The sequence below is a fragment of the Dromiciops gliroides genome, chromosome 3, assembly GCF_019393635.1.
Source record: "Dromiciops gliroides isolate mDroGli1 chromosome 3, mDroGli1.pri, whole genome shotgun sequence".
Lineage (NCBI taxonomy): Eukaryota > Metazoa > Chordata > Mammalia > Microbiotheria > Microbiotheriidae > Dromiciops > Dromiciops gliroides.
The window spans coordinates 630513170-630537935 of record NC_057863.1 but is presented as its reverse complement, the minus strand read 5'-3'; the positions used below and the strand labels follow the sequence as shown (position 1 = coordinate 630537935).

The window sequence follows — 24766 nt, the reverse complement described above, 5'->3', positions numbered from 1 at the left end:
AACCAGTGACTTCTGAAGTGGCATAAGCCAGACTTCATCTCCTACAGGGAGAGCATCACCTGAGAGGGCCACAGCAATGAGCCCTGAGTCTGGGAGGAAAGGTCTGGGCCCCCCAGGAGGGTCTGCCTAGAGGGCAACCAGCCCCGGGGCTCAGTGGTACACGGGACACCTGATCACTTTCTCTTACAAAGCTGAAGAAGGCTCATTAAGTTCTTCACAATTTCATTAATGGGCAGGGTGATACAAGAGGGTAGGCAGGGTGGTACAGGAGAGGAGAGGCAGAGAGGGTGGCACAGGGGAAACACAGGGGAGGGGAGGCAAGCAGTCTGTTCCTTCCTCTTTACAAAAACAAAAGCACAACTTCTCCATAAACCCTTAGTTTCTTTGTTATTTCACTAGCCCAGGAAACCATGTGGTCAAGAACGCCCCTCCTTGGCCCTGGCCCACTAGGCCCACATGCTACCTAATCTTGGTGGAGAAGGACGGCTTCCTGTTGAGAGTCCCAGAGCGCCCTGAGGCCACCTCGCTCTCAGGCATCAGCACCACCACCTGAGGCTTCTGAACGAAGAGCAGACCGTTGTGCACCCCCACGTGCAGCCGCCGTTCCTGAATGGTGACCGCCTTCCCCTCTAAGGTGCTGCCATCCTGCAAAGGAAAGTTAGCCCATTTGGCAGAAGAAAAGAAACAGGGGAGCTCCTGGGGAGGCCTCCAGGGGAGAGAGGGACACAGTAAACTGAGACTGGAGTCAAAGACACATGGCCCAGGGAGAAAGGACTTTTGTATGATGCTTCACTGTTAAGATGGTTCCTAGGAAAACAGAGGCCGAATGACCCAGCCACAGCTGCCCTGCTTCAGTCAATTCTCAGGAGACTTGTGAGTTCTCTAATACAAGGGATATTGTAGCCTCTGTTGATGTTGTTCTGTTGTGTCTGACTCTCTGTAACTCCATCTGGGGTTTTCTTGGCAGAGATACCAGAGTGGTTTGCCATTTCTTTTTTCAGTTCATTTTACAAATGGGGAAACTGAGGCAAGTAGAATGAAGTGACTTGCCTGGGGACACACAGCTAGCAAGTGTCTGAGGCTGAATTTGAACTCTGATCTTCCTGATTCCAGGCCCACTGTACCAATTAGGTGCTCTCACCATTTTGCTGGCCTTTTAAATGCCTGGCTGGACAAACTCTCATTTCAGACAACTCTCAAGTAGAAAAAAAAAAAGCTTACACTGAGTCTTCCACACAAAGGAGGCAATGAATCAACAAGCATTTATTGGGGAGAAGCACTGCCTACTCCCTCACTTACTCCCTTACTGCTATGTCCTTGCATCCCCGGTGCCCTACACAGAGACAGGGCTCCACAGGTTTGTTAAACAACTAACTGTACCACACCTGTGCCACTCAATCATACATTTAACATATGCTGGCTGTCAATATAACGAGGCATTAACTGTGATTAGAAGATGAATAAGACTTGAAATAAATAAGGTTCTTGCACTGTGTGACCTCGGACCTTGGACAGGTCACTAAATTTTCCTGGGCTTCTGTTTCCTCAGACCAGCTAGATAGCACAACAGATAGAATGTCAGGCAGACTCGTCTTCCTGAGTTCAAATCTGGCCTCAAACACTTACTAGCTGTGTGACCTTGAGCAAGTCATTGCACCCTGCATGCCTCAGTTTCCTCATCTGTCAAATAAGCTGGAAAAGGAAATGGCAAACCATTCTAGTATCCTTGCCAAGAAATGGTCCCAAATGGTACCAAAAAGAGTCAGACAGAACTGAAATGACTATATGACACCACCACAGTTACTCATCTGTAACAACACCTACTTCCCTGGTTTGTCATGAGGATCATAGGAGATAATAATTGTAAAGCTCTTAGCATAGAGCCTGGAACATAGTAAATGGTATGTAAATGTTAGTTATTATGATGATGGTGATCAGTATTATTAGCGGAAATGGAGAAGGCACTTCAAAAACTGATACACTCTGTGCTCTGTGGTTCCTGCTGTACTCAGAGACAGGATATTTGGGATGTGAGGGGAGGGAAAGAATATTTAGGCAATAAGTCATAAACTAATAAAAATGGAATCTGCCCCAAAGTGATCACTGGATATTAAAGCATTTCATCTTAACAAAAAAATATACAGGCAATTTGACAAATGAACAGGGATATTCCTCCAGGTTATCATTGTTTATTAAATTATACAATCATTGCAAAATGATCCTTGAAATTTCAAGTTTTCTCCTTTGTCCATTAATCAAGTTGAACTAACCTAAAACCAGCCTATTAGTCTTGGGATAATGAAAATAAAACCACAGAGGATAACTGGGTGCCTGCCTGCTGAGGAGTAACAAAAATATAGACAATAAAAATCAAAAATAAAAAGGTTTTCTGGAAATGCCCCAAACTCAGTTGTTCCTACAGCATCTTTACCCTTGTGAAATCAATGTTGCGCAGAAAAGAAACAACACCAAGTCCACAAAAGGAACCTATATTTCCGTACAGATCTTTGCATTGCGACTGCATCTCAGTGATGGGACTATACTGGCAAAAACCACATTTTCCAGAAAAGGTGTGACCCAAACAATTCAACCTCTGACTTGCAGTTGTTAAAACGGCACGCCTAATTTGCTAATAACACACAATGGAAGACGATGACATCTCTGGCTAGATAACGTAGCCATGATGGAAAGACACAATCAGAATTTGAAAACTGTTCTACATTGGCTTAATAAATGCTTGCTCACTGCTTAACTGAGCACCTGATAGAGAAACCAAAGCGCCTTCCCTACTGGTCTCTATCTCTCCAATCCATGCTCCATATTAACCTTCCTAAAGCCCCTCTTTTTGTCCCATCCATCCCCTCCAAAAACCTTCAGGGTCTTCCCACTACCCATAGAATACATCCAAGCTCCTAAACCAGAGACTGAAGGCCATTCATTCATAACCTAGTTCCAAGCCACATTTGAGCCTCAATCCCTGCCACCTCCCTTTACGAACCCTACATTCGTGGTCCAACATGTCTCGTCTTGGTACTCCAAACATACACCAGTGTTTCCTATGCCATTGTCCCTGCCAAAGTGAACTCTGCTGCTCCTCTCAAAATCCCATCATAGCCCAGATTAAGAGCCACTCCCCATTCAAGAAACCTTCTTGGATCACCCTGAGAATTCTCCTTCCTCTGAGCTCCTGGCCCACTCACTACAAACAGAAGCTCCCTGAGGGCAAGGTCTGTTCCAGTTTTGTCCTTGCATCCCTGGTGCCCAGTACAGAGAGGGGGCTCCACACAGGCTTGTTAAATGACTAACTGTACCACACCTGTGCCACTCAATCATTATTTAACATATGCTGGCTGCCAATATAACAAGGCATTAACTGTAATTAAAAGATAAATTAGACTCAAGATAAATAAGGTTCTAGCTCTTAAGGTGCTTACAAACTGGTGGGTGAGACACGAAATGTATATAGTGACGTACATTCATTCAGCCACCATTTATTAAGCATCTAAAAAGGCACCAGCACCAACAAAGTGATGACTTTGCACGGGCCTGCCTCACTTCAATCCAATTCACTGCAAGTCATGACATCACCTCAATGTGATGGTCCTCTTCAAGAACATACACCCTGGAGAAATAGAAAAATAAGTAAGCTATAGGCCCTGCTCTTAAGGAGTTTATAATTTAGCAGCACAATTACACAAATTAGTAAATGACAGGTTAATAGAATGGTCCAAGGTTCAAAGGGAGAAGGAATGATTTCTGGACAGGAGACTAAAGAAAGGTCTCCAGGAGCTGGCCCTTGGAGGGGGTTTAGAGAACCCAACAACAGCAGATTTCCGGGATGCCGATAGAAAAAAGGTGGCATTCAAGATATAGGAAACAATATAGCCCATACCACAAAGCTGAACAAGCATAATCTACACCTGCCCGATAGTGAGTGTGTGGATGGGGCACATAGGGGGAGCTACGGTGGGGGATTAGGCCCAAAAGGTGAATTAGAAGGAGACTATCCTGGTAAAGTGTGAGAAATTAATATATCTCTCTTATATTTAGTAACTAATTATTATATTAGGGCCATTTTCTACTTCCTCATCCAGAAACTAACCAGTATGGGAAATTTCTCTTAGAAATTTACCCATGCTCAGTGTTTTGACTGGACATGGCCAAAAACCTATGGCTAGTGGCCAGGGGCAGTTTCGACATGTCTGAAGATGGGCCTGTCCTTGGAGCAGCTTCCATAGCTCGTCCCTGGTACCACGTTTCTCCGTGGTGACTCACAAGCCCAGAACAAGGATATCTCCTAACCCACATGGACTGTCATGCCCCCTCTATACAACGTTCAGAGTTCTGTTTCATGGAAAGGGTGTCGTCCCAAGAAACTAAGATAGCACAGCGTGCCATGGAGAGAGTGACCAGAAGGCAATGCATATTTCTCAGCTGTTATATTCCTAAGGCCTAAGCCCAGGACGGTGAAACTGCCTACTAGTCTATGAATTCCTTTCTCTCTTGGTTCAGATGGCAAGTTACCCCATTAAAACTGTTCTGCCTGGTCCCTTCCTAACTCAACACAATGCTAAGTGACTTGTAGGTACTCAATAAATACTCATTGATTGGGGGGCCACTAGGTGGCGCAGTGGATAAAGTACTGGCCCTGGATTCAGGAGTATCTGAGTTGAAATCTGACCTCAGACACTTGACACTTACTAGCTGTGTGACCTCGGGCAAGTCACTTAACCCCCATTGCCCTGCAAAAAACAAACAAACAAATACTCATTGATTGATCTTTTCTCCATGATTAATAAGATATGAAATTGTCTAGATGCTTATACATGGTATCTCCCAGATTTATTTGCATTCTGGAAAAGTGGGGGGGGGGGGGGTTAAATGTTTATTGTAAAGAGATTCTATTTAACAAGTAGGAAGAAAGCCCTGCAATGCACAATTTTCCCTGAGACATTAACAATCATTTGACATTTATCTTAAGTCAGATTTTTCTGAATACAAAATATCCCCTGTAGTTAAGGCTTTACCATCATTTCCTCAACAAAAAAGAGATTTAGAGCTCAGTAGCACCTCTATAATAAAATACGACACCTGGAAGGCCTGGATTTGTTTTCTGATGGGAGATCTTAAGAAATTAGAAAAGATTTACAGAAACTGACAAAGTCTGGTCAGCTCCCCAGAGGGAGCCTATTCAAAAGGCTTAAGTTGAACTCCACCTTTCAAGAGGGCCCCCAAGTCCCAAAGGCCAATATAGTGAGCTCAGGAGGAACAGGTTTGCCCTTGGTACACAAGGCAACCTGGTAAAATCTAAGTTTTCCTCCTTCTAACACAGAAAGATGAGCTTACAAAATAAATAAATACAACCACCCGCAGAAAAGAGGCCACTTCAGTGGAAGGAATGTCACGAGGCTTGTTTATACCAATAACTGGTGCCTAAGATGAACTGAAATGGTCCAGGGACAGGGACCAACTTGGAACTGGAACTCTTGCAGGAAAACAAAATCCCCACCTGAGTTGGTGGAGCTATAGGGTTGCCCTCATCATGAATTTCGGCAGGAACACAGGAGCCAGATTGGCTCTGGTTGCCTTCAGTGATACACCTGAAGGTCTTGTCCTTTAGTTGCCCGACCCTAGCTATCGACAGTAGACCAACGCTCACAGAACTCACTCCTCAGCAAATATAAGAAGAGTTCTCAAACTCTCCAACTCCTAAGTGGGGAACCCCAATTCACTAGTCAGTCAAATTGTAATAAGTATCCCAATGGCACTGTGCTAGTCTGGGAGCTGAGACATCCCTATGCAAATACTCATCTGCAAAGCTAATGCTCTGGCCTGTGCTAGTCTCTGCCCAGCCCAACGCAGAGTACAGCAGTGTTTCCTAGAGATAACTGAGCAGTCAAGTACAAAGTACAAAGCAAACATAAGGGAGTCTTCCTATTATTTCAAACCGCTATACTATCTGCACAATGAACCCTGAGTGAGGTCAGGTGGGTCTCAGATATATCCCTGAGGAGGTATTTAGGTCACACACACAAAGCCAGCCTCCTGTAAGGAGAAAAGGTAACTCAAAGAAGGCTTCATACGACATACCCTACTGTGCGTACACATCTGGGTGTTTACACAAAATCCCATGAGCAGAAAAGGTAACTCAAAGAAGGCTTCATACGGCATACCCTACTGTGCGTACACACCTGGGTGTTTACACAAAATCCCATGAGCAGAAAAGGTAACTCAAAGAAGGCTTCATACGACATACCATACTGTGTGTACACATCTGGGTGTTTACACAAAATCCCATGAGCAGAAAAGAAACTGAGGAAAATTTCATCAAAAAGGGGAGAAGACCCTCAATCATGCCTTAAGCAAATTTCCTACAAGAGAAGCTGTGAATGAGGGCGAAGATAATTCCAGGAGAAATGAGAAGCCGAAAGCTCCTTTCTAACCCCTCAAGGGCATCACCGTATTTAAAAAAAAAAAAACAGTTCTTGGGATGCTATGCGGCAAGTGGAAGAACAAGAGGCAAACTCTCTCGGCTGCTGGTTTTCAATGGCATTCTGTCTCTTTTTTGAGCTTCCTTCCTAAAGACAAGTACATTCACGTAGGACAGAAAAGGCCTAAGAGATAACATGAGTCCCTTTGAAAGAATCAGCTGCATGAGGAAGTAGGAATTAGATTCCGGGTCATCCCCTTGAACTAGGCCACATAGTCTTAAAAATGGGGTGTCTTGGGGCAGCTAGGTGGCCACAGTGGATAAAGCACCGGCCCTGGATTCAGGAGGACATGAGTTCAAATCCAGCCTCAGACACTTAACACTTACTAGCTGTGTGACCATGGGCAAGTCACTTAACCCTAAATGCCTCACCAAAAAAAAAAAAAAAATGTGGTATCTCTCCAAGGCTTCCCCTCCATTCATCCAGCAATTTAATTTCCTTTGAAATGAAAATTGTTCAAGACATATCAAAATAACTGTTAAAATTAGGGCCAGTCAAAGAAGAATGAAGGATCTAGTCCTGGGAGAACAGCATCCATCCTACATTCCTATCATAAACAGAGAACCAGTGGACTGGAAGCTCTCAGGGGCCTCTGCTTTGGGCCTGTGATGTTGCTGTATTTCAAAGTGAAGAGCTGAGCTGTGAACCCTTTAATAACTAGCTCCTCTAAATACTGAATCAGGGCCTGGAACCGGAGCGCTTCACTCCTGCTACATGAAAGATCCAAACCACTTCATCAATGGCCTTTCAGGCATCTTCAGCTACATTAGCTTGGGCCCACTTCTCCCAGCAGGGTTCAGGGAGCTGCGCCAGGCCTCAGGACTCTCTGTAAAAGGAGGGGACGAAGGTGAAAGCATACCTCCCTCAAGCGGTCATGATTGAGGAGTTCCAGAAGTTCCTCCTCAAATTTCTCAAGCGATGGATACAGGCTGAAGAGCAGACTGTCCAAATACCACGTGACGGACTTCTGGAGGCGAGGTTTCCGCAGTGCATCATCTGAACAGGAAGAGAGCGTGTTATGTGGATCCAAGGCCAAGGAAAATTGAAAAATCTGTCTCCTCCTGCAGGCTTGGGATGCCCCGGATTGCTGGGAAAATAGTTCTGTACACTTAGAAAAAAAGCAACAGACCAACCACCCACATAAGACCCCAAGTCATGGCTCACCCTCCTTCCAGACTGAACTCCTAACTGAGGAAACCAGCACAGGCTTCAGTCACAATCCAAGCCTCCTCCAGAAACAAATTTTACCATTCAGTATTTCAAAGAACATGGATTACAAAACACAAAACAACATCTGTTACCCTTCAGCTTACTTCTCCTTTATCTCTTACAATCTTCTCCAGCAAGAAGAACCAGCCAACGGCACCATCGCTCATTTTTCCTTCTTTTTTTTCTTTTTGGTGAGGCAATGGGGGTTAAGTGACTTGCCCAGGGTCACACACCTAGTAAGTGTCAAGTGTCTGAGGCCAGATTTGAACTCAGGTCCTCCTGACTCCAACAGGCTGGCGCTCTATCCACTGCAGCGCCACCTAGCTGCCCCCATCGCTCTTTTTTTTTTTTTTTTGGTGAAACAATTGGGGTTAAGTGACTTACCCAGGGTCACACAGCTAGTAAGTGTCAAGGGTCCAAGGCCGGATTTGAACTCAAGTCCCCATCACTCATTTTACTGACTCTACCTTGGACCATTTGGAAACCCGCGTAGCGCCCACTCACTCACTCATGCACACATTAAGCTAACAAACCAGAAACATAGTTGTGGTGATGAGTGTTACATGAAAACACTTCTGAAGGAAATCTAGAGTCTCTGAGGTAAAACACTTGTTATAAAGAAGTAAGAAGCACTTGAAAAATGAGAAGGCAGCAAAGCTAATATGTTTTTGCATTAAAAACAGATTGTATTAACATATTTCTATAGTATTCTTATATTCTACATGGATAATTATAATGCACATTAATGATACTATAAATTAATACTATATCATATGATAAATATGTTGTTGCTATTCTTATTATTTACCAGACTGCAGTAACTTTCCCAGGGACACACAATATGTTTCAGAGGTCGAGAGTGGGGGATGTGGGACTTGAACCCCAGATCCTTCTGACTCACAGCCTGACTTTCTGTCCATTATCCCCAGTTGTTTCCCTAAATAACAACAGCTGACATTTGCATGGCACTTGAACATTTGCAGGTACTTTACAGATATTCTATCAATGGCAAGTGGAAGGCAAGTACTATATAGATTGTCATCCCTCAAGAAGGTCAAGTGACTGCTCCATAAATGCACAGCTAATGACTGCCAGGCAGGATTTGGATCCAGGTCATTCTGACTCCATGTGTAATGTCCTATGCACTGATCCATTATGCATGCTTCCTCTCTGACTACACGTTGCTGCAGCTAAACCCATTAGAAGAAACTAGAAAATTGCATACTAGGGTAGAAAAGGACTGACAATCCTAAATCATTGTGGAACCAGTTCCACTTCTCCCCTTACCTAGTCCTTCCTAAGGTGGTTATAACAATTGAAATGTTATGCATTAGGCAGGCCTGTGATGGTGTGATGATGAAAGTCTATTTCAAAGTATAAAGCTGACAGGTTGAAGTGTCAGAGCTAAGGGGAAGGAAGGAAGGAATATGTAAACCCTTCCCCAAATAAAGGCTCAAGATAGGAACTCTGGGGGAGTGGTAGGTCACATCATGCAAATAGTTAAAGGAAAACTCACACAGCTTCACACCCAAGCTATGTAGTGGTTCCAGGCCACAGGCAAGCCAGAGCAACTTTGCTGGAGGCTACAAAGCTAATAAACATAGTACTCCAACAAATTCAGGCCCAGTGGGCATGGAGGTAGCAGAGCTTAACAAGATATGTGGAGAGGAATGCCATCTCTCCTGGCAACTCCGAAAGAATCAGCCAGATCTCTTGCAGAAGCTAAGCAATCGTGCCACCTGACTGTTCCTACAGCCTCCCATAGTTTGTTAACAAAGGATTTCAGTGAGGATGAGGATGGCAAGGAGAACTCCAGCTCTTCATCCTGACGTTCTAAATGGACAATGGGTGAGGGCAGCTGTATCCGCATTCCAAATGCACTGAGCCAACTCCAAATTGGAGGTGATCCCAAAGCAAACATAAAGGAAGGCCTGGAGGCCCCAAATTGGATGGGCTGCAGTCACACAAGCAGGGTCAGAGATTGGCAGCACTCTTACCATCCCGGCTGCAGGCCAAGGTGACCTTACAGATTCAGATGGTGGGCCAAGGTCTTGCCAAAGAACGAGAAGCAATTTTGTTTGTTTGTTTGTTTGTTTGGGGTTTTTTTTTGTTCTTTTTTGGTGAGGCAATTGGGGTTAAGTGACTTGCCCAGGATCATACAGCTAGTAAGAGTTAAGAGTTAAAGGCTGGATTTGAACTCAGGTCCTCCTCAATGCAGGACTGGTGCTCTATCCACTGTGCCACCTAGCTGCCCCATGGCAGGCAATTATTTATTTATTTATTTTTTGCTGGGCAATGGGGGTTAAGTGACTTGCCCAGGGTCACACAGCTAGTAAGTCAAGTGTCTGAGGCCGGATTTGAACTCAGGTACTCCTGAATCCAAGGCCGGTGCTTTATCCACTGCGCCACCTAGCTGCCCCATGGCAGGCAATTATTAAGAAAGATTTCATGAGAAAGTTAATCCATGAGCAGGCACTATGAAGGGCCTCCATTTTCATTAGGATCTTAAAGATACAAGAACATTTACTTAAATTCCATGACAAAGTCAAAAGCTAAGAAGGACTGGGAGAAACTGTGACTTTGTGTCACCTGTGCAGGAAGTTCACCATAATCCTCTGCTGATGCAGAATGATTGTGCTGTGGAATAATCTCTCCCTGCCCCCCACCCCAAGATGTCCTTGAGAGGATGCCCGCCTTTCTTCATGCTTCAACAATGTAGTATTAGGGAGATCAAGAAGTGGGCATAGTTGACAAGCACAGATCTCAGGCTCACTGTGTTAGTGACCCAGAAGCAATGAACAATGTTCTGAATGAAGCTAACAAGACAAAGGACATTGAGACCCAGTGGGTGGTGGGGAGGGGGGGAAGGATCATTTTCTTGAAGGTGAAGAAATAATTTGGGAGAAGACTACTTTGGTCTTTCATTCAATAATTAGTTTTGCAGAAGGTCAGCCATGACACAGAGCCTGGGAGACCATGAAATTCCACATCTTTCATATCAACTTTATGAAAAAGATGCAAATTACCAAAAAGCAAGCAAACAGGGGCAGCTAGGTGGCGCAGTGGATAGAGTACCAGTCCTGGATTCAGGAGGACCTGAGTTCAAATCTGCCCTCAGACACTTAACACTTACTAGCTGTGTGACCCTGGGCAAGTCACTTAACCCCAATTGCCTCACCAAAAAAAAAAAAGCAAGCAAGCAAATATCAAGGACTTTAAGAAGGAAAAAAAACCCCAAGTTTCAGGGTCTCTCCCTAAGGTCAATATCAAGTTTGCTAGGAGGAAATTTAGTAAAAGAAAAACAGCTAGCATTGGATCAGATTTCTCAAAGAAGTCTGAGCTGTCCAAATTATCTCCTCAAAGTCCTTCTAAATTTTACAGTGGTTTCCTTGTAAAGTTTGCAGAAGACACAAAGCAAGACGGGATTGCTAGCTTGCTACATACAGTGTCATGATCCCAGAAGACCTCGACAGATAGAACACAGCACTGAATCTCAGGAGAGGAAAGGATAAACAGAAAGTCTTGCCCTTGGGTTCACAAAATAGGCTTGAGAAGAACAATCTGGAAGCAGCTCAAGGAGACCACAATTTATCTAAAAGAGATTTGGGGCTTTTAGTGGAGTGCATGGGCAAAATGAATCAGTGACCGACAAAGGTCATGCAATGTTGGCCTGCATTGAGAGGCCAAGCCTCCAGAAACATAGAGGTGACTCTGCCCCAGCTGGACCACATAAGGAATATTGTGTCCAGGGCACTAAGCTGAAAAGTAGTATCTAGAGAAGGGCAGACTGAAGAGTGATGTACCACAAGTTCATGCCATAGGCACCTTGGCTGAAGGAAATGGGTAGCCACAGAGAATCCTCAATGAGGAATGTGACCACCATCTTCCAGTTCCCAAAAGGCTGCCACATAGAAGTGGGATTGGACCCGTTCTGCTTGGATTCAGGAGGTGGAACCAGGAATAATGGGTGGCAATTGAAAAAAGACAAATTTAGGCTCAATACTGAGGAAAAAAGAAGCCTCCTGAGACTATGAGGTCCCCGAGAGCAGAAGCAGCTGCTTTGGGAGGCAGTGGATTCCCCCTCGGGTGAGGTCCTGGAGCAGAGGCCAGATGGGCCGTCACACTCGCAGCAATGCTCCAATAAGCCTTCTCTGAGGATGGGTCGACCTCCGTGTCTTGGGTCCCTTCCAGTTCTGAAATCCCGATTCTCAAGACCAAGGCACCCTAGGGTCCAGGTTCTGCCTCTGACACATACCAGGGGGCTCCCTACAGGCAAGGCGGTTAACCCCTCAAGAAAACTCTTCTTCAAAGCTATGAATTACTGTTGACCTGCCTCAAAGGAGGGGGTTGTTAAACTAGGAACTCCTGACTCCAGTGACATCACAGGCACAGAAGGACAGCAACAACAATGTTGACTGAATGCTCAATGTTTGTGATAATGAGCAAATTAGCTTTGGACCTAATTTACGCTATAGCAGCTACAGTCTGAGAAAGAAGAGAACAGGGAGAAGAGTATCTATCAGGTGTCTACTGTGTGACAGGTACTCTGCTAAGCATTTGTTACAAATGGATCCTCACAACAACCCTGGGACATGGATGCTATTATATTCTCCCCACAGTATCTGAGGTTGGATTTGAACTCAGGCCTTCCTGACTCCAGGCCTAGCATTATCTACTGCACCATTAGATGTCTAAAACAACGCTAGTTGTAGTAGGAGAAGATTTTGTTGGGGTGGTGGGGTGAATTGGCTCACCTTGTAGGATTTTAACAGGCTAAGGGAACAGTGGGAGGCATTCTGGGTGGAGGGAAGAACATCAGCTAAGGTGTGGAGTTGGGAAGAAGCAGGGTGAGTTTCACAGGGAGGACAGTGGTCTGACTGCTGTGCAGGGTTTGTGTTGGGGAGCAAAGGTAGACTAATCCTATTTGCTTTTTGTTATCGTTGTTCACTTGTGTATGACTCCTCATGACTGTTTGGGGTTTTCCTGGCAAAGATACTGGAGAGATTTGCCATTTCCTTCTCCAGTTCATTTTCCAGATAAGGAAACGGAGGCAAACAGGGCTAAGTGACTTGCCATGTCACAGTTAGGAAGTGAGTGATGCTGGATTTGAATTCAGGTCTTCCTGACTCCATGCCCGACACTCTATGAGGTGCACCAATCCTATCTGCCAGAGAGACATGAATGTCAGGCAGAAGGGTCCAAGAAGGGTCCACACTTTCTCTCATAGACACAGGGAGCCATTGGCTGGTCAGCAAGCTGCCCAGATTTCCACAGGCCAGTCAACTTGAAGTCTGTTTTACATCTAGACTTTGAATCAGCCAGGCCTCTCTCTTCGAATTATGTTTCAGGAGAAAAACTCTTGGCTTTTTAAATTCATAACATTAATGGACTGTGATTAAAAGTAACACATTGAAGCAAGATCTTTCCCTTTTTGGTGGAATTTTTTTGTTTGTTTTGGTGAGGCAATTGGGGTTAAGTGACTTGCCCAGGGTCACACAGCTAGTAAGTGTTAAGTGTCTGAGGCTGGATTTGAACTCAGGTCCTCCTGACTCCAGGGCCGGTGCTTTATCCACTGAGCCACCTAGCTGCCCCTGATCTTTCCCTTTTTGGAGACAAAGCAACCCAAAGAAAAAGCATCAGAAGGAAGCCAAAGGTTTATTTTCCCTAAGTCTCTAAACACTGGAATATAGATCTGCGACTCTTCTAAAAAGACCATTTTCATTTCCATCCTCCAGGAACAAGTTTCTCTGAATCACTCTGAGACATCCACAGCTATCAAACCCATTTCTGTAACTTTACCCTTTTCAGCACTGATATAAAAGAAAGACTGAGCTGCTCCTTGGAGTCTTCTGAGAAGCACCTCCCTCCCCTGGCTCCCCCATCAGCCTAATCATTGTCTGGCTGACTCACAGTCTTGCGATCTTCCCCCCTACCCACTTTCTTACACATCCTGTACTTCAGGGGCCCTGCCTGTCGCCCGTTGGTAAGAGGCTCTTACGTGCGGATCACTAATATGTGGATATTAGTGTCCATGCCATCTCCTTCACGTACTGCCTAGGACCACATCTCTCCAATTTACATCTTAACTCTGCACGGCACCAGCGGGCAAAGGAGAGTTCTGGGGACATAGAGTATACTAGAACTGACTGTCCAAAGTGTTCCTCATAAAATACAGGCTATTTCTCTGGTCTCACTTTGTTCAGTGTTTCATCTATCCCCAGATTACCACATAAAAGAAAATAACCTGCATGTTATGTGAAATCCACATAGGTGTCTGTTGGACAACAATAAACGTTGTCTCGTAAAACGTGACCGAGAAGTTCCCCTGTAAGGAAAGAATATGTTAAATCGGTGGTCCATAAATGATGGATCAAGGGGTTTAATAAGGAGTTTAACTGAGCCATAATCTTTCCAGGCTAGTAGAATAGTTCCAGGAACTCCAGCAAAGTTATTTTTGATGCTACTGGGTAAGTGTTGGGTTGGTTGTTGGTTTTTTAATGAAGTAAGAATCATTTAATAGGAGAACAACCGTCTGACACAAACTTCTGGCTACACTCTGAAGAGATGACTAAATCAGGAGTATTTGCTTATGAAGGGGAAAACAGCAACAACTGTAACAAATGGACTGGTTTTTAAGAGTCCATTTGATGGGACACTCTCACTTCTGCTGAAGAAGGTCCAGTGGCTGAAATGGAACACTTTGTCAATTTCCTGTCATGGTCAGGCTAAGAGCTGATGAAAAATTCAGCACACTTGTCATCCGGCACCTTATAGATGAATGACTGGTTAATAATCCCCAATGTGGCAGGCAGTATAGACAAAGAGACTCCTCTCCAAATTAGACAAATGAATGATACTAAGAATGCAAAGTGCCGGCTCTCACCTAACTAAGGCTTTTCAGTGCTATAAAATGGGAGAGCGATGAGGCTCTCTTTCATTTCAGGAGGAATCCACAGGAGCCCAAAAGTTCATAGACAAAATTTATAATAGAGATAATAACGATTGTCAGATGCAGACGCAATACCCATAAGCCTGCAGGTCATATTTTATATGTGGCTACAAGTTCCACTCCACATAAGTGAAAGGCTGAGCAGAAAGCGTTTCTTTTCACAAATGGTCATCAGGGGAGCATGTGCAAAAATGGGTTTCCATCCTTTATTTCTCAGAGGAGACTTTGTCACTTTTTCCTTTGTAGAGTCAGCACAGTCTTCTAACGGCTAGAGGCCATGCGGGCTCATCCTGAGTCTCCCCTGATCATTTGTTTTTAAACAACAACAACATAAATTGTATTTCCTTTATTTACATTTTGCAGGCTTCAGTTAAGTGCCTCAGAGACTGATGGGCCACGTCACCAGGGGAGGGCAAATGTGCATGGAATGAGGCTTCTGAAAATCTTAACTTACAACACAATGAGCTAAGGGCAGAGATCCAAAACATATGCATCTTTGTATAAATCAAGCCCGCAAGACACCCGCCCCAACAGATGCTTAACTTTCCAACATACTAGAAGAAACAGAAAGAAGTATGGGGATTCATTGCTGCACTTAAGCTTTTTTCTTCACCACCAAAGGTAACGGCAATTGAAATGCGAACATTTTTAGTTATTTGTTATCCCTTTTCCCTCCAACACTATTGACATTCACTACCATGTCACAGAGGGAAGGGAACGTAGCAAGCACCTAGAACCACTCTGCCCGAACAGGGAAAAAATGGAATGTGTAGAAGGGCTTAAAAGCAACTGTGTTGATAGTTTCTTGATGTTCCTGTTCAAAAAAGCAATGACTCAGAGTTACATTTCTCAAGCATGTTTCCCATCAAATTAACCTCACTTTGCCGATGCAGAACTGGGACAAGAAGAAGGTCATGGCCAAGGTCACAGAACCATTTAATATTTAGTGCCTGGATTGGAACCCAAGTTCTATCAACTGTCAGGTTAATGACTCAAAGACATACTCTCTTTATAATGAATTCCTCCTCTACTTTCTGCTAAATTTAGAAAGAAAAGAACTCAGGGAACATACAAACTAATCCAAACTGCCTGTAACATGTGAAGGATCATAATTTGTGACAGAAGCTCCTGTCTGGATGAGTGAGTTAAATGAAAGATAAAATTGGTCTTATTTACTGAAGAATCAGCTGCCACCTGATTCATCCCTCATCTCATCTCAGCAAACTTTAGCAAGGCATCTCAGTCAGTCAGTCAGTCAGTCATGGGCCCACCTGAGAAAGCCCAGCATTTCAAACAAAAACCCAACCCAACCAACATCTCCACTCCATTAATGCCTTCAGCCATGAACACTTTTGTAGTCCATGAGTTACAGACAAGAGCCAGCACCTCCTCAGCCACAAACTGCCCACTGTCCCAGCTATCTTTAAACTCTTGCTTCCACCGTGAGCTGATTTATGCAATGATTAGCCATCCTCGGCTGATCACACGCACACTGGCAAAGTCAATCACTAAAGCGACCTCCATAATCTGGCTATGGCCTACCTTTCCAAGTTGATCACTCATGACTCTCCTTAACTGTTCTAAGTTCCAGCCAAATCAGCCTGCTTCCTTGTTCTTCCCCAAATGTGACACCCTACTTCCCACCTCCATGCCTCGGCATAGCCCATCCACCATGCATAGAAGGCATGACACCCTACTTCCACCTCCACCTCTAGAAAACCCAGCCCCCTTCAAGCATCAGGCCAAGGGCCACCTCTCACAAGAAGTCTATCCTTATGTCCTTAATGGTCAGTGCTTTCTCTCTCCTCAATTTACCATGTAGATAACTGTACTCTATAAACTGTATCAGATTGCTTGCTGTCTTGGGGAGTGGGGAGGAAAGGGAAAGGGGAAGAAAAATTTGGAACTCAGAATCTTGCAAAAATGAATATTGAAAATTATCTTTACATGTAATTGGAAAAAATAAAATAAAATACTAGTAAGAAAAAAATGTGGGGGCAGCTAGATGGCGCAGTGGATAGAGCACCGGCCCTGGAGTCAGGAGGACCTGAGTTCAAATCCGGCCTCAGACACTTAACACTTACTAGCTGTGTGACCCTGGGCAAGTCACTTAACCCCAATTGCCTCACTAAATTAAAAAAAGTGCACCATGTAGAGACTTGTCTTTCCCTATGTCGTAGCCCAAGCTGTTAGCGGTGTTGTTGTTCAGTCCTTTTCAGTCATGTCCCACTCTTTTTGACCCCATTTGGGCTTTTTTTTGGGGGGGGGACAGAAATACTGGAGTGGTTTGCCATCTTCTTCAGCTCATTTTACAGATGAGAAAACTGAGGCAAACAGGGTGAAGTGACTTGCCCACAGTCACACAACTACTAGGTGTCTGTGTCAAGATTTGACCTCCGCTCTTCCTGACTTCAGGCCTGGTCCTCTACCCACCGAGGCACCCAGTCAAAACTTACTTGTTTATCTATGTAGTCAACCTTTTGTACATGCTTTTATATGTGTACTCTGCAGCTGCAACAAGTCACCTGACCACACTGGACCTCAGTACATTTGTCTATAAAAAAAGGGGACTGGAGGAATTGGCATCTGAGGTCTGTTTCAGCTCTGGACCTAGGACTCTTTGATGCTATCACAGAATGTAATCTCCTCGAGGGCAGGGGCTTTCTTCCCATCTGTCTTTATATCTGCAGCGCCAAGAACAGCGCCTTGGCCCAAAGTAGATGCTTAATAAATAATGGCTGAATCAGTCATTTAGTGAGAGGAATAAAGTTCTTATAGATTCCCATGACTGCTCACAATGGAGATGGATTCTTCAGAACAGAGTCAGCTGGACAGCCTAATGCAGTGTCAGAAAGCAGATCATCCCAACAAGACGACAAATCCGAGGTCCCCAGAGAGCACTTGGTAGAAAAGAGGAATGAAGTAAGGAAAGAAGGGTGTGGTTGTTCTCTCTTGCCTGGGAAGCGAACCACGCCCACAGCTCTGATTCCCCAGATGTCATTTTTCCTAAAGTGACAGGACCTGCAGATGATTCAGAGCCAATCAGAGCTAGATTATATTTAAAATGCCTTAAAATCAGCTTCTACTTTCTCCAAAGCCAATTCCCAGGCTCACAGGGACATAAATCTAGAAGAGAAAGGAACCCCAGAGGCCATCTGGTTCAGACTCTTCAGGCCAAAAAAGGCAACGCGATTTGCCCATAGTCACTCAAGTAGTCAGGACAGAATTTGAACTCGAGTCTCACATAGCCAAGTTCAACTTTCTTTCCATTGCCCCACATATATGTACCGGTTCTCTACCTTCTCTCTTTTTTAAGCCTGATTCTTCCTATTTCACATGGCTTAGAGGAACAGGGTCACACCCCATGGTCCTGCCTGGCCTAGGACCTCGGATCTGCTCTGTTTCCAGCCTGGGTCAGTTCACCTCTCCTTAGGCACCCTGGTACTCCCCTCTTGCCCAGGCTCATCGTATTAATGCTAACCTTGGTCTGGACACCCAATCAGGTTGGCCCACTGCTGTTTAGAACCCCCTAAGTTCAAGTGAACTAGCAGCCTCAGCTTCCCTTTATGGGCATGTACCACTGTACCCAGAGGGAAACAAGGGTCAGGTATGAAAACAGTCATCATCTTTCTACTGACAAATAAAGTATGCCTCCAAAAGATCTATGCCAGCTCGTCCGTGTGGTACCAGGGTCTTGCAGGTCATGCCAGGGGAGCAGGAGCTCCAGCGGGTTCTCCCAAGCTGCACAGAGGCCCAGCAATGGACTGACCCCAATGTCCAAGGACCAGGCCGGCCTCGTCTCCAGGTGTACAGCCACCAGAGGCTTGACTGGGGAGTGGGGGGACGGGGTGCAATTCATGAAATATAAACAAAGTCAGAGCTATGAGCTTAAGCACAGCGTTTTCCAAGGACAGCGGCAGAAGCATCATTTGGGGCATCAGAACAAAAACAATCACCCGCATCATAAAACCACATCCGATCTGAGCAACGGGAGCCTACGTCTGATCTAGGCCCTGCTACTGCCACACTGCCTGAGACAGTCCAATGTGGGCTTGGTCATGTAAGGACATGAACATCCAAGGTCAAGATAATGCGATAAGTCCTTACTCATCTCTCCATGCGCTGGTAGTAAACCGGGAATTTTCTGCAAACCAGACACCAGGAAGTTCTCAGGAAGAAGGTGGAATGCGGCCTCGAGAAAAGGATGGCACTTCAGGGTATATAGAATGTGGCAGTTCTCAATGAGGGTCATATATTTACTTTCTGGAAGAGAGAGAAACAGCGTTACCCCACAATCTCAGCATTGGCAGAGAACTCAGAAGTCACCCACCCCGACCTAACACACAGCACCCAAAGACGGCGGACATCTGGTCATCCAATGTCCACGTCAAGACTGGCATTGATGCTGGCATGGCTCATTCCACTTTGGAAAGGTTCTAGACTTTTCTGAAGGTTATGTCCTCACATCAACCCAAAATCTGGTCTCCGAAGCATCCTACAGATTGCTTCTAGTTCTGCCCTCTGGAACCAAGCAGAATGAATCTAATCCCACAGTTGGAGGCCAGCCCTTCAAAGACTTCAAGATAGTGGTCAGCATCCTAGAAATCAAGAAGACTTCAGTAATAATCAGCAAGAGAAACTCGATCCATATATGGATCCACGGGAGACATCCCTTCTGAAACACAAGTAGAAATTATAGTTTTTCTAGCTTAAGAGAAAAATATTCTGCTACCTTTTTTCTCATGGCAAAGAACTGGAAACAACGTTGGTTCCCACCAATTGGAGAAAGGCTAAACAAACTGTGGTGCAAAAATGGAATATTACTCTGGGGTAAGAAACAACAAATATGATGAATACAGAGAATCGTGGGAGGATTAACACATGATCTAACGCAGAGGGAAACAAGCAGAACCAAGAAAACAATATACACAATGACTAGGACCAGGCATGTGGAAAGAACCAAGACAAAACAATCAAAAGTGACAAAGAGGGGCAGCTAGGTGCTGCAGTGGATAAAGTACTGGCCCTGGATTCAGGAGGACCTGAGTTCAAAATTTGGCCTCAGACACTTGACACTAGCTGTGTGACCCTGGGCAAGTCACTTAATCCCATTTGCCTCATGGAAAAAAAAAAGTGACAAAGAATGAGCATGGCCACAAAGAAGAGATATGAGAAGAGCTCCTTCCTCCTCCTCCCCAGCTTTGAAGAAGGAAGTGGGCAACAGGTGTGGAACCTTGCAGATATTTTCAGAATTTTATGAAGTATTGATTGGCTCTGCTCATTTTTTTCTTTTTCTCTAAAAACTATTTGTTAAAATGACTCATATGGAAATGTATAGCCTAGATCTGATTGCTTGCCACCTCAGGGAGGGAAGGAGGGATAGAATTTGGAACTGAAAACTTTAAATAAAATGTTTATTATATGGGGGAAGTATTTATTCTATAGAATAGCTGTCAGGGAAGGAAGAGGGTAGAGTGTTACTGAGAGAAATTCTAGTGATAAAAAAAAGAAGGCATCAATTTTTTTTGGAAGTACTTTGCTACCATGTCATAAAAATAAAATGATCCTAATAACTTGATCCAGTAAAAGTGCAACTAAAGACATGTTAAAATCTTTAAAATTCCTATTTCTATCTTTTGTTTTTTCCAAATATATCCTTCCTCCCTCCTATCCAGTAACCTAGCTTTTGTAAGAATATTTTTAGAGAAAATAAGAAGGCAATTTAGCAAAACTGACAGCATATACAATGTTGCACATCCATAGTCCTCCACCTCTGCCAAATAAGGGAAGAAGAAAAAAATGTTCATCTTAAATTTGGGGCCAAATTTAGTCATTTGAATTACTCAGCGGTCCATTCTGGAGGCTTTTTTGTATTTCTTTCTATTTTCATTACTGCTTTCATCACTGTGTATGCTGTTTTCCTGGTTCTACTGCCCATTCTTTATCCAAGTAGATTTGTTTTTAATCTTTTGTCACTAAAACCTTCGTCTCTCCGGGCAATAAAATCCAAAGATAGGAGTAGGGAAATCACATTTTCCCTACTTGTCTTCCTGTGTTTGCTCATATGAGAGGTGGAAAATCCATTCTTCCTTTTAATAAGAGTGATGCTTTCAGTGGAGGCTGGTTTTCCTTTAGACAGATGACCTCTCAGCTCCCTTTCAGCTCTCAACATCTATAATTTTTCTAAGGGAAACGGAGGCCTGCTTACAAATTTATCTCATTCACTGACTGTTACAATGTATAAGAAAAATGCTTAACATTTTTAGTTTTTAGAGGAAAAAAATAGCTCTGGAATAAGGTAATTTTAACTTTCTTTTAAGGATATAAGAGACCCAGAAAAATGACTGAAGAAATGAACCATGATATTTTTAGTGGCTAACTTCCCCCTAATATAACATGTACTTTTCTGAAATGTAAAGAGCCCCCTAACGAGATGAGAAATTTGCTCTAATTGCACTTTCTTCTTGTTGGATTTTGTGTGGGTGATAGAAATTTGTCTGTCTGTTTGTTCCTGTCCCCAATCCGCTATTGCTACATCATCAATATCTGCTCTGCAGAAATCCTGTCAAGTCACAAGGCACATGGATCATGAAAGACCCCTGCACCAGTGCAGCCCTACTCATCACACCCTTCAGAGTGTCAGGGAGCCCCACATGAAGTCTCTATCCTATTTCACCTCAAAAGCCACATTTGTCACAAAGGCACATCTGAGCCTGTGCAGACACACAGCGATGGTGATTGGGCCCAGCTTTGAACTTCTGGTGAGAAGCAGCGTGAAGATCACACATTCTTGATCTTGGTCATTTCCATGAAATCCTAAGTGCTCATAGTAACAAACTACTTGGGATAATTTGCTTTCCTTAACTTACATGTCTACCCTAACTTGGAATCATAGGAACTTTAGAACACATGTCAGAGCTGAGAGAGGCCTTAACAACATAAAATGTCAAAGCTCAGAGGGCCCTGAAAACACAAACTGATAGAGATGGAAGGGACTTAGAACAATAAGGTCAGAACTGACAGGGCCCTCAGAACAGAGAATGTCAGAGCTGGGAGGGCCCTCAGAACACAGGATGTCAGAGCTGGGAGGGCCCTCAGAACAGAGAATGTCAGAGCTGGGAGGGGCCTCAGAACAGAGAATGTCAGAGCTGGGAGGGCCCTCAGAACAGAGGATGTCAGAGCTGGGAGGGCCCTCAGAACAGAGGATGTCAGAGCTGGGAGGGCCCTCAGAACAGAGGATGTCAGAGCTGGGAGGGCCCTCAGAACAGAGGATGTCAGAGCTGGGAGGGCCCTCAGAACAGAGGATGTCAGAGCTGGGAGGGCCCTCAGAACAGAGGATGTCAGAGCTGGGAGGGCCCTCAGAACAGAGGATGTCAGAGCTGGGAGGGGCCTCAGAACAGAGGATGTCAGAGCTGGGAGGGGCCTTAGAACAGAGAATGTCAGACCTAGGGAGGAGGGACCTTAATACAAAGAATGTTGGAGCTGGGAGAGGCCTTGGTACTCAGAATGTAAGAGCTGGGAGACATCTTAGAACAGAGAATGTTTGAACCAGGAGGGACCTAAGAAATAATCTAATCTAATCCTTTTATTTTACAGGGGCAAACACACCTTCCTTTAAAAAGTAGGCACGACTCAGTAGACTATAAACTCCCTAAGGAAAGGAATTGCCTTATTTTTTGCATCTGTATCCCTAATTCCTGGCACACAGTAGGTGCTTACACTCATCAATCAACTGACTGACTTCAATGACAAATAGAACTTTGGCCTTGTTCTGCCTGGACCCTTCATAAGAATGACTGAAGGAATGAATGAATGAAAGAAAAACCCTATGTGAAAAGGCTGTCCGTATCCCTCAGTGAGCTCACATTCTAACAGGAGGCAGCAAGCACAGGCGGGTCCAGCCACTAAGTTCCTTCATACTTCTTATCTACCAAATCCAACCGGGCAAATCTAGGGCAAGTGCTTCTCTTATCCCTTGGCCCTTCTTCAGCCTGTCCCCCCAAAGCACCCACATCTTTGACACATCTTTAGGATGCATAATTAATAAGATGATTTTTCCTTCCTATTTTACATATTTGTTTCCTGACATGCATCTGAATAATGCCCGAGGATCGTAAATGCTGAATAAATGCACCAGCAGCAGCACTGAGCTGTCAAAATGCCTGATTTTAAGGGTCTTTCAGGAGAGAAGTTGGCAATTTGCTAATTTAATTCAATGTGGAAATCATCTAAAAGCTGATATTTAGTCCAAGCAAATCTCTCCCTCGTTTTACCTGACTGTCGGGCCATATTTAATGTATGCAGACAACACTCTCGCTTTCCAAATTTCTCTCATCACCATGGCCCTGCCAGAGTCACACGCTGAGCTCCCACAGATGGGGCTCACAAACAAAACAGAAGATCTGCTGAGAAACAAAGTTTGGGCGTGAAGGTGCCCGGGGGCTGCTGCTCTGAGCCCGCTCCAAGATTACCTCCCTTCCTGACACCCCTCAAGCGGAGACACTTGTCCTCACACCAAACCACTCGCTTTCCCATTGGGATCTGTCCCACTAGCAGCAGATGCAAGGAGGAGGCTCACTGCCCCAGCAATGAGCTCGGGGTTCTGCTGCCCAAGGCCTCCCTCAGACACAAGGGGCCGGTGACAGCCAATGGCCATTTACTCTGAAGGCAGACACTGAAGAATTTAGAGCAAGAGGCTAGGACAGAACCAACTTCCTGCAGAAAATCCCGAGTGAGTCATTCCCACCAAGGGCCTGTGAAGCAATCCACTGTTTCCTAGGGGACGGGGTTAAAGAGACTCCAAATGGCCCAAAACCCAAGGCCAGGGAGCTTTCAGCTCAAGGCCCTTCAAATGTGAAAATAACTGTCGACGGCAGCTTGTGTGGAGACTGACTCTGAGAAGGCCTGGGCACGAACAGTGCTCTAGGGAAGCTCTGGCTGAGTCCCTAGCGCCGAGCGAAGACCTACGGGCTCGACCCTGCCAACAATCTTTCATAAAATCATTCCTGCATTTTGGTCCTTACGTTCAACAGGATCCTCAAGAAGCGGGTGCAGCAGGGCTCGGGGGCTGCCATGATAGAGTCTCAGCCTAGAAAACAAGACCAAGAAACAAGAGACGTGTTCCTCCCTCAGTCCACTTAATTCAAGCCAATTTCTTCTCAAAGAAGTACAGGGCACGTAATGTCTCTTTCCCAATTATGGTTCTTTCTTTCTTTCTTTCTTTCTTTCTTTCTTTCTTTCTTTCTTTCTTTCTTTCTTTCTTTCTTTCTTTCTTTCTTTCTTTCTTTCTTTCTTTTTTAATTGTGAGGCAATTGGGGTTAAGTGACTTGCCCAGGGTCACACAGCTAGTTAAGTGTTAAGTGTCTGAGGTGGCATTTGAACTCAGGCCCTCCTGAATCCAGGGCTTTATCCACGGCACCACCTAGCTGCTCCTACAGTACTTTCTTAATGGGTGATAGACAGAGGTACAGGAAACCCCGGGTACAAATCCTGCTTGTGATGCTGGGCTGCCTGTCTGTGTGCACTGAGTGGGGCTACACAGGCCTACACAGGGCAGCGTTACCATCTCCATTGCACCCCCAGCCCCCTCCCCCCTTCCATCAGTGCTCATGGGCCCAGAAAGCCTCTACTCTCTCTCCAGAATAAGCAGCAGTCAGGCCCTACAATGGACAGGCACCAGAGGAATGCATGTATAGCTATACAACAGCTACCGTCTGTCCTGGGTGGGAGACTCGGAAGCCTCCGGCTTGGCGCTGAAGAGCCGCAGAAGCCCAAACCCACAGGACACCATCTGCAGGCTCCCGTCCCGTTTCTTGCCTTCAGCAACAACTTCCACCACCGCAAGGACGTTCGGGTGATTTAAAGACGTGTGGAAATATACAGGCTGAAAGACAGGAGAGAAATGTCAGCATCCAGATCACCCAGCTAAGGCTCACAAACTGTAATTAGCAGCCAGTGTTTATACTGCACTTGTAGGTCCAAACAGTACTTCACAATTATTATCTCATTTGATCCTCACAATAACCCTGGGAGATAATGCTATTATTATACTCATTTTGCAGATGAGAAAACTGAGGGCCAGAGAAGTCAGGTGACTTACTCAATTTCACATGGCCAG

General features: G+C 44.8%; 1 protein-coding gene across 3 annotated transcripts in view; it reads right to left on the bottom strand.

Annotated features, from left to right (window-relative positions):
- The window catches only part of NPHP4 (nephrocystin 4), a 169888-nt gene that overhangs the window by 108572 nt on the left and 36550 nt on the right, over positions 1–24766 (bottom strand). Inside the window, exons 6-10 of one of the 3 annotated variants that reach the window (XM_043998123.1) lie at positions 24360–24532; positions 23673–23737; positions 18757–18912; positions 7351–7487; positions 464–645 (exon numbers count right to left, since the gene is read on the bottom strand). In XM_043998123.1, the coding sequence (XP_043854058.1) occupies positions 464–645; positions 7351–7487; positions 18757–18912; positions 23673–23737; positions 24360–24532 (713 nt within the window). Of the gene's footprint in view, positions 1–463; positions 646–7350; positions 7488–18756; positions 18913–23672; positions 23738–24359; positions 24533–24766 lie in introns of those variants that run through there. The other 2 variants (XM_043998124.1, XM_043998125.1) reach the window with 2 other exon arrangements.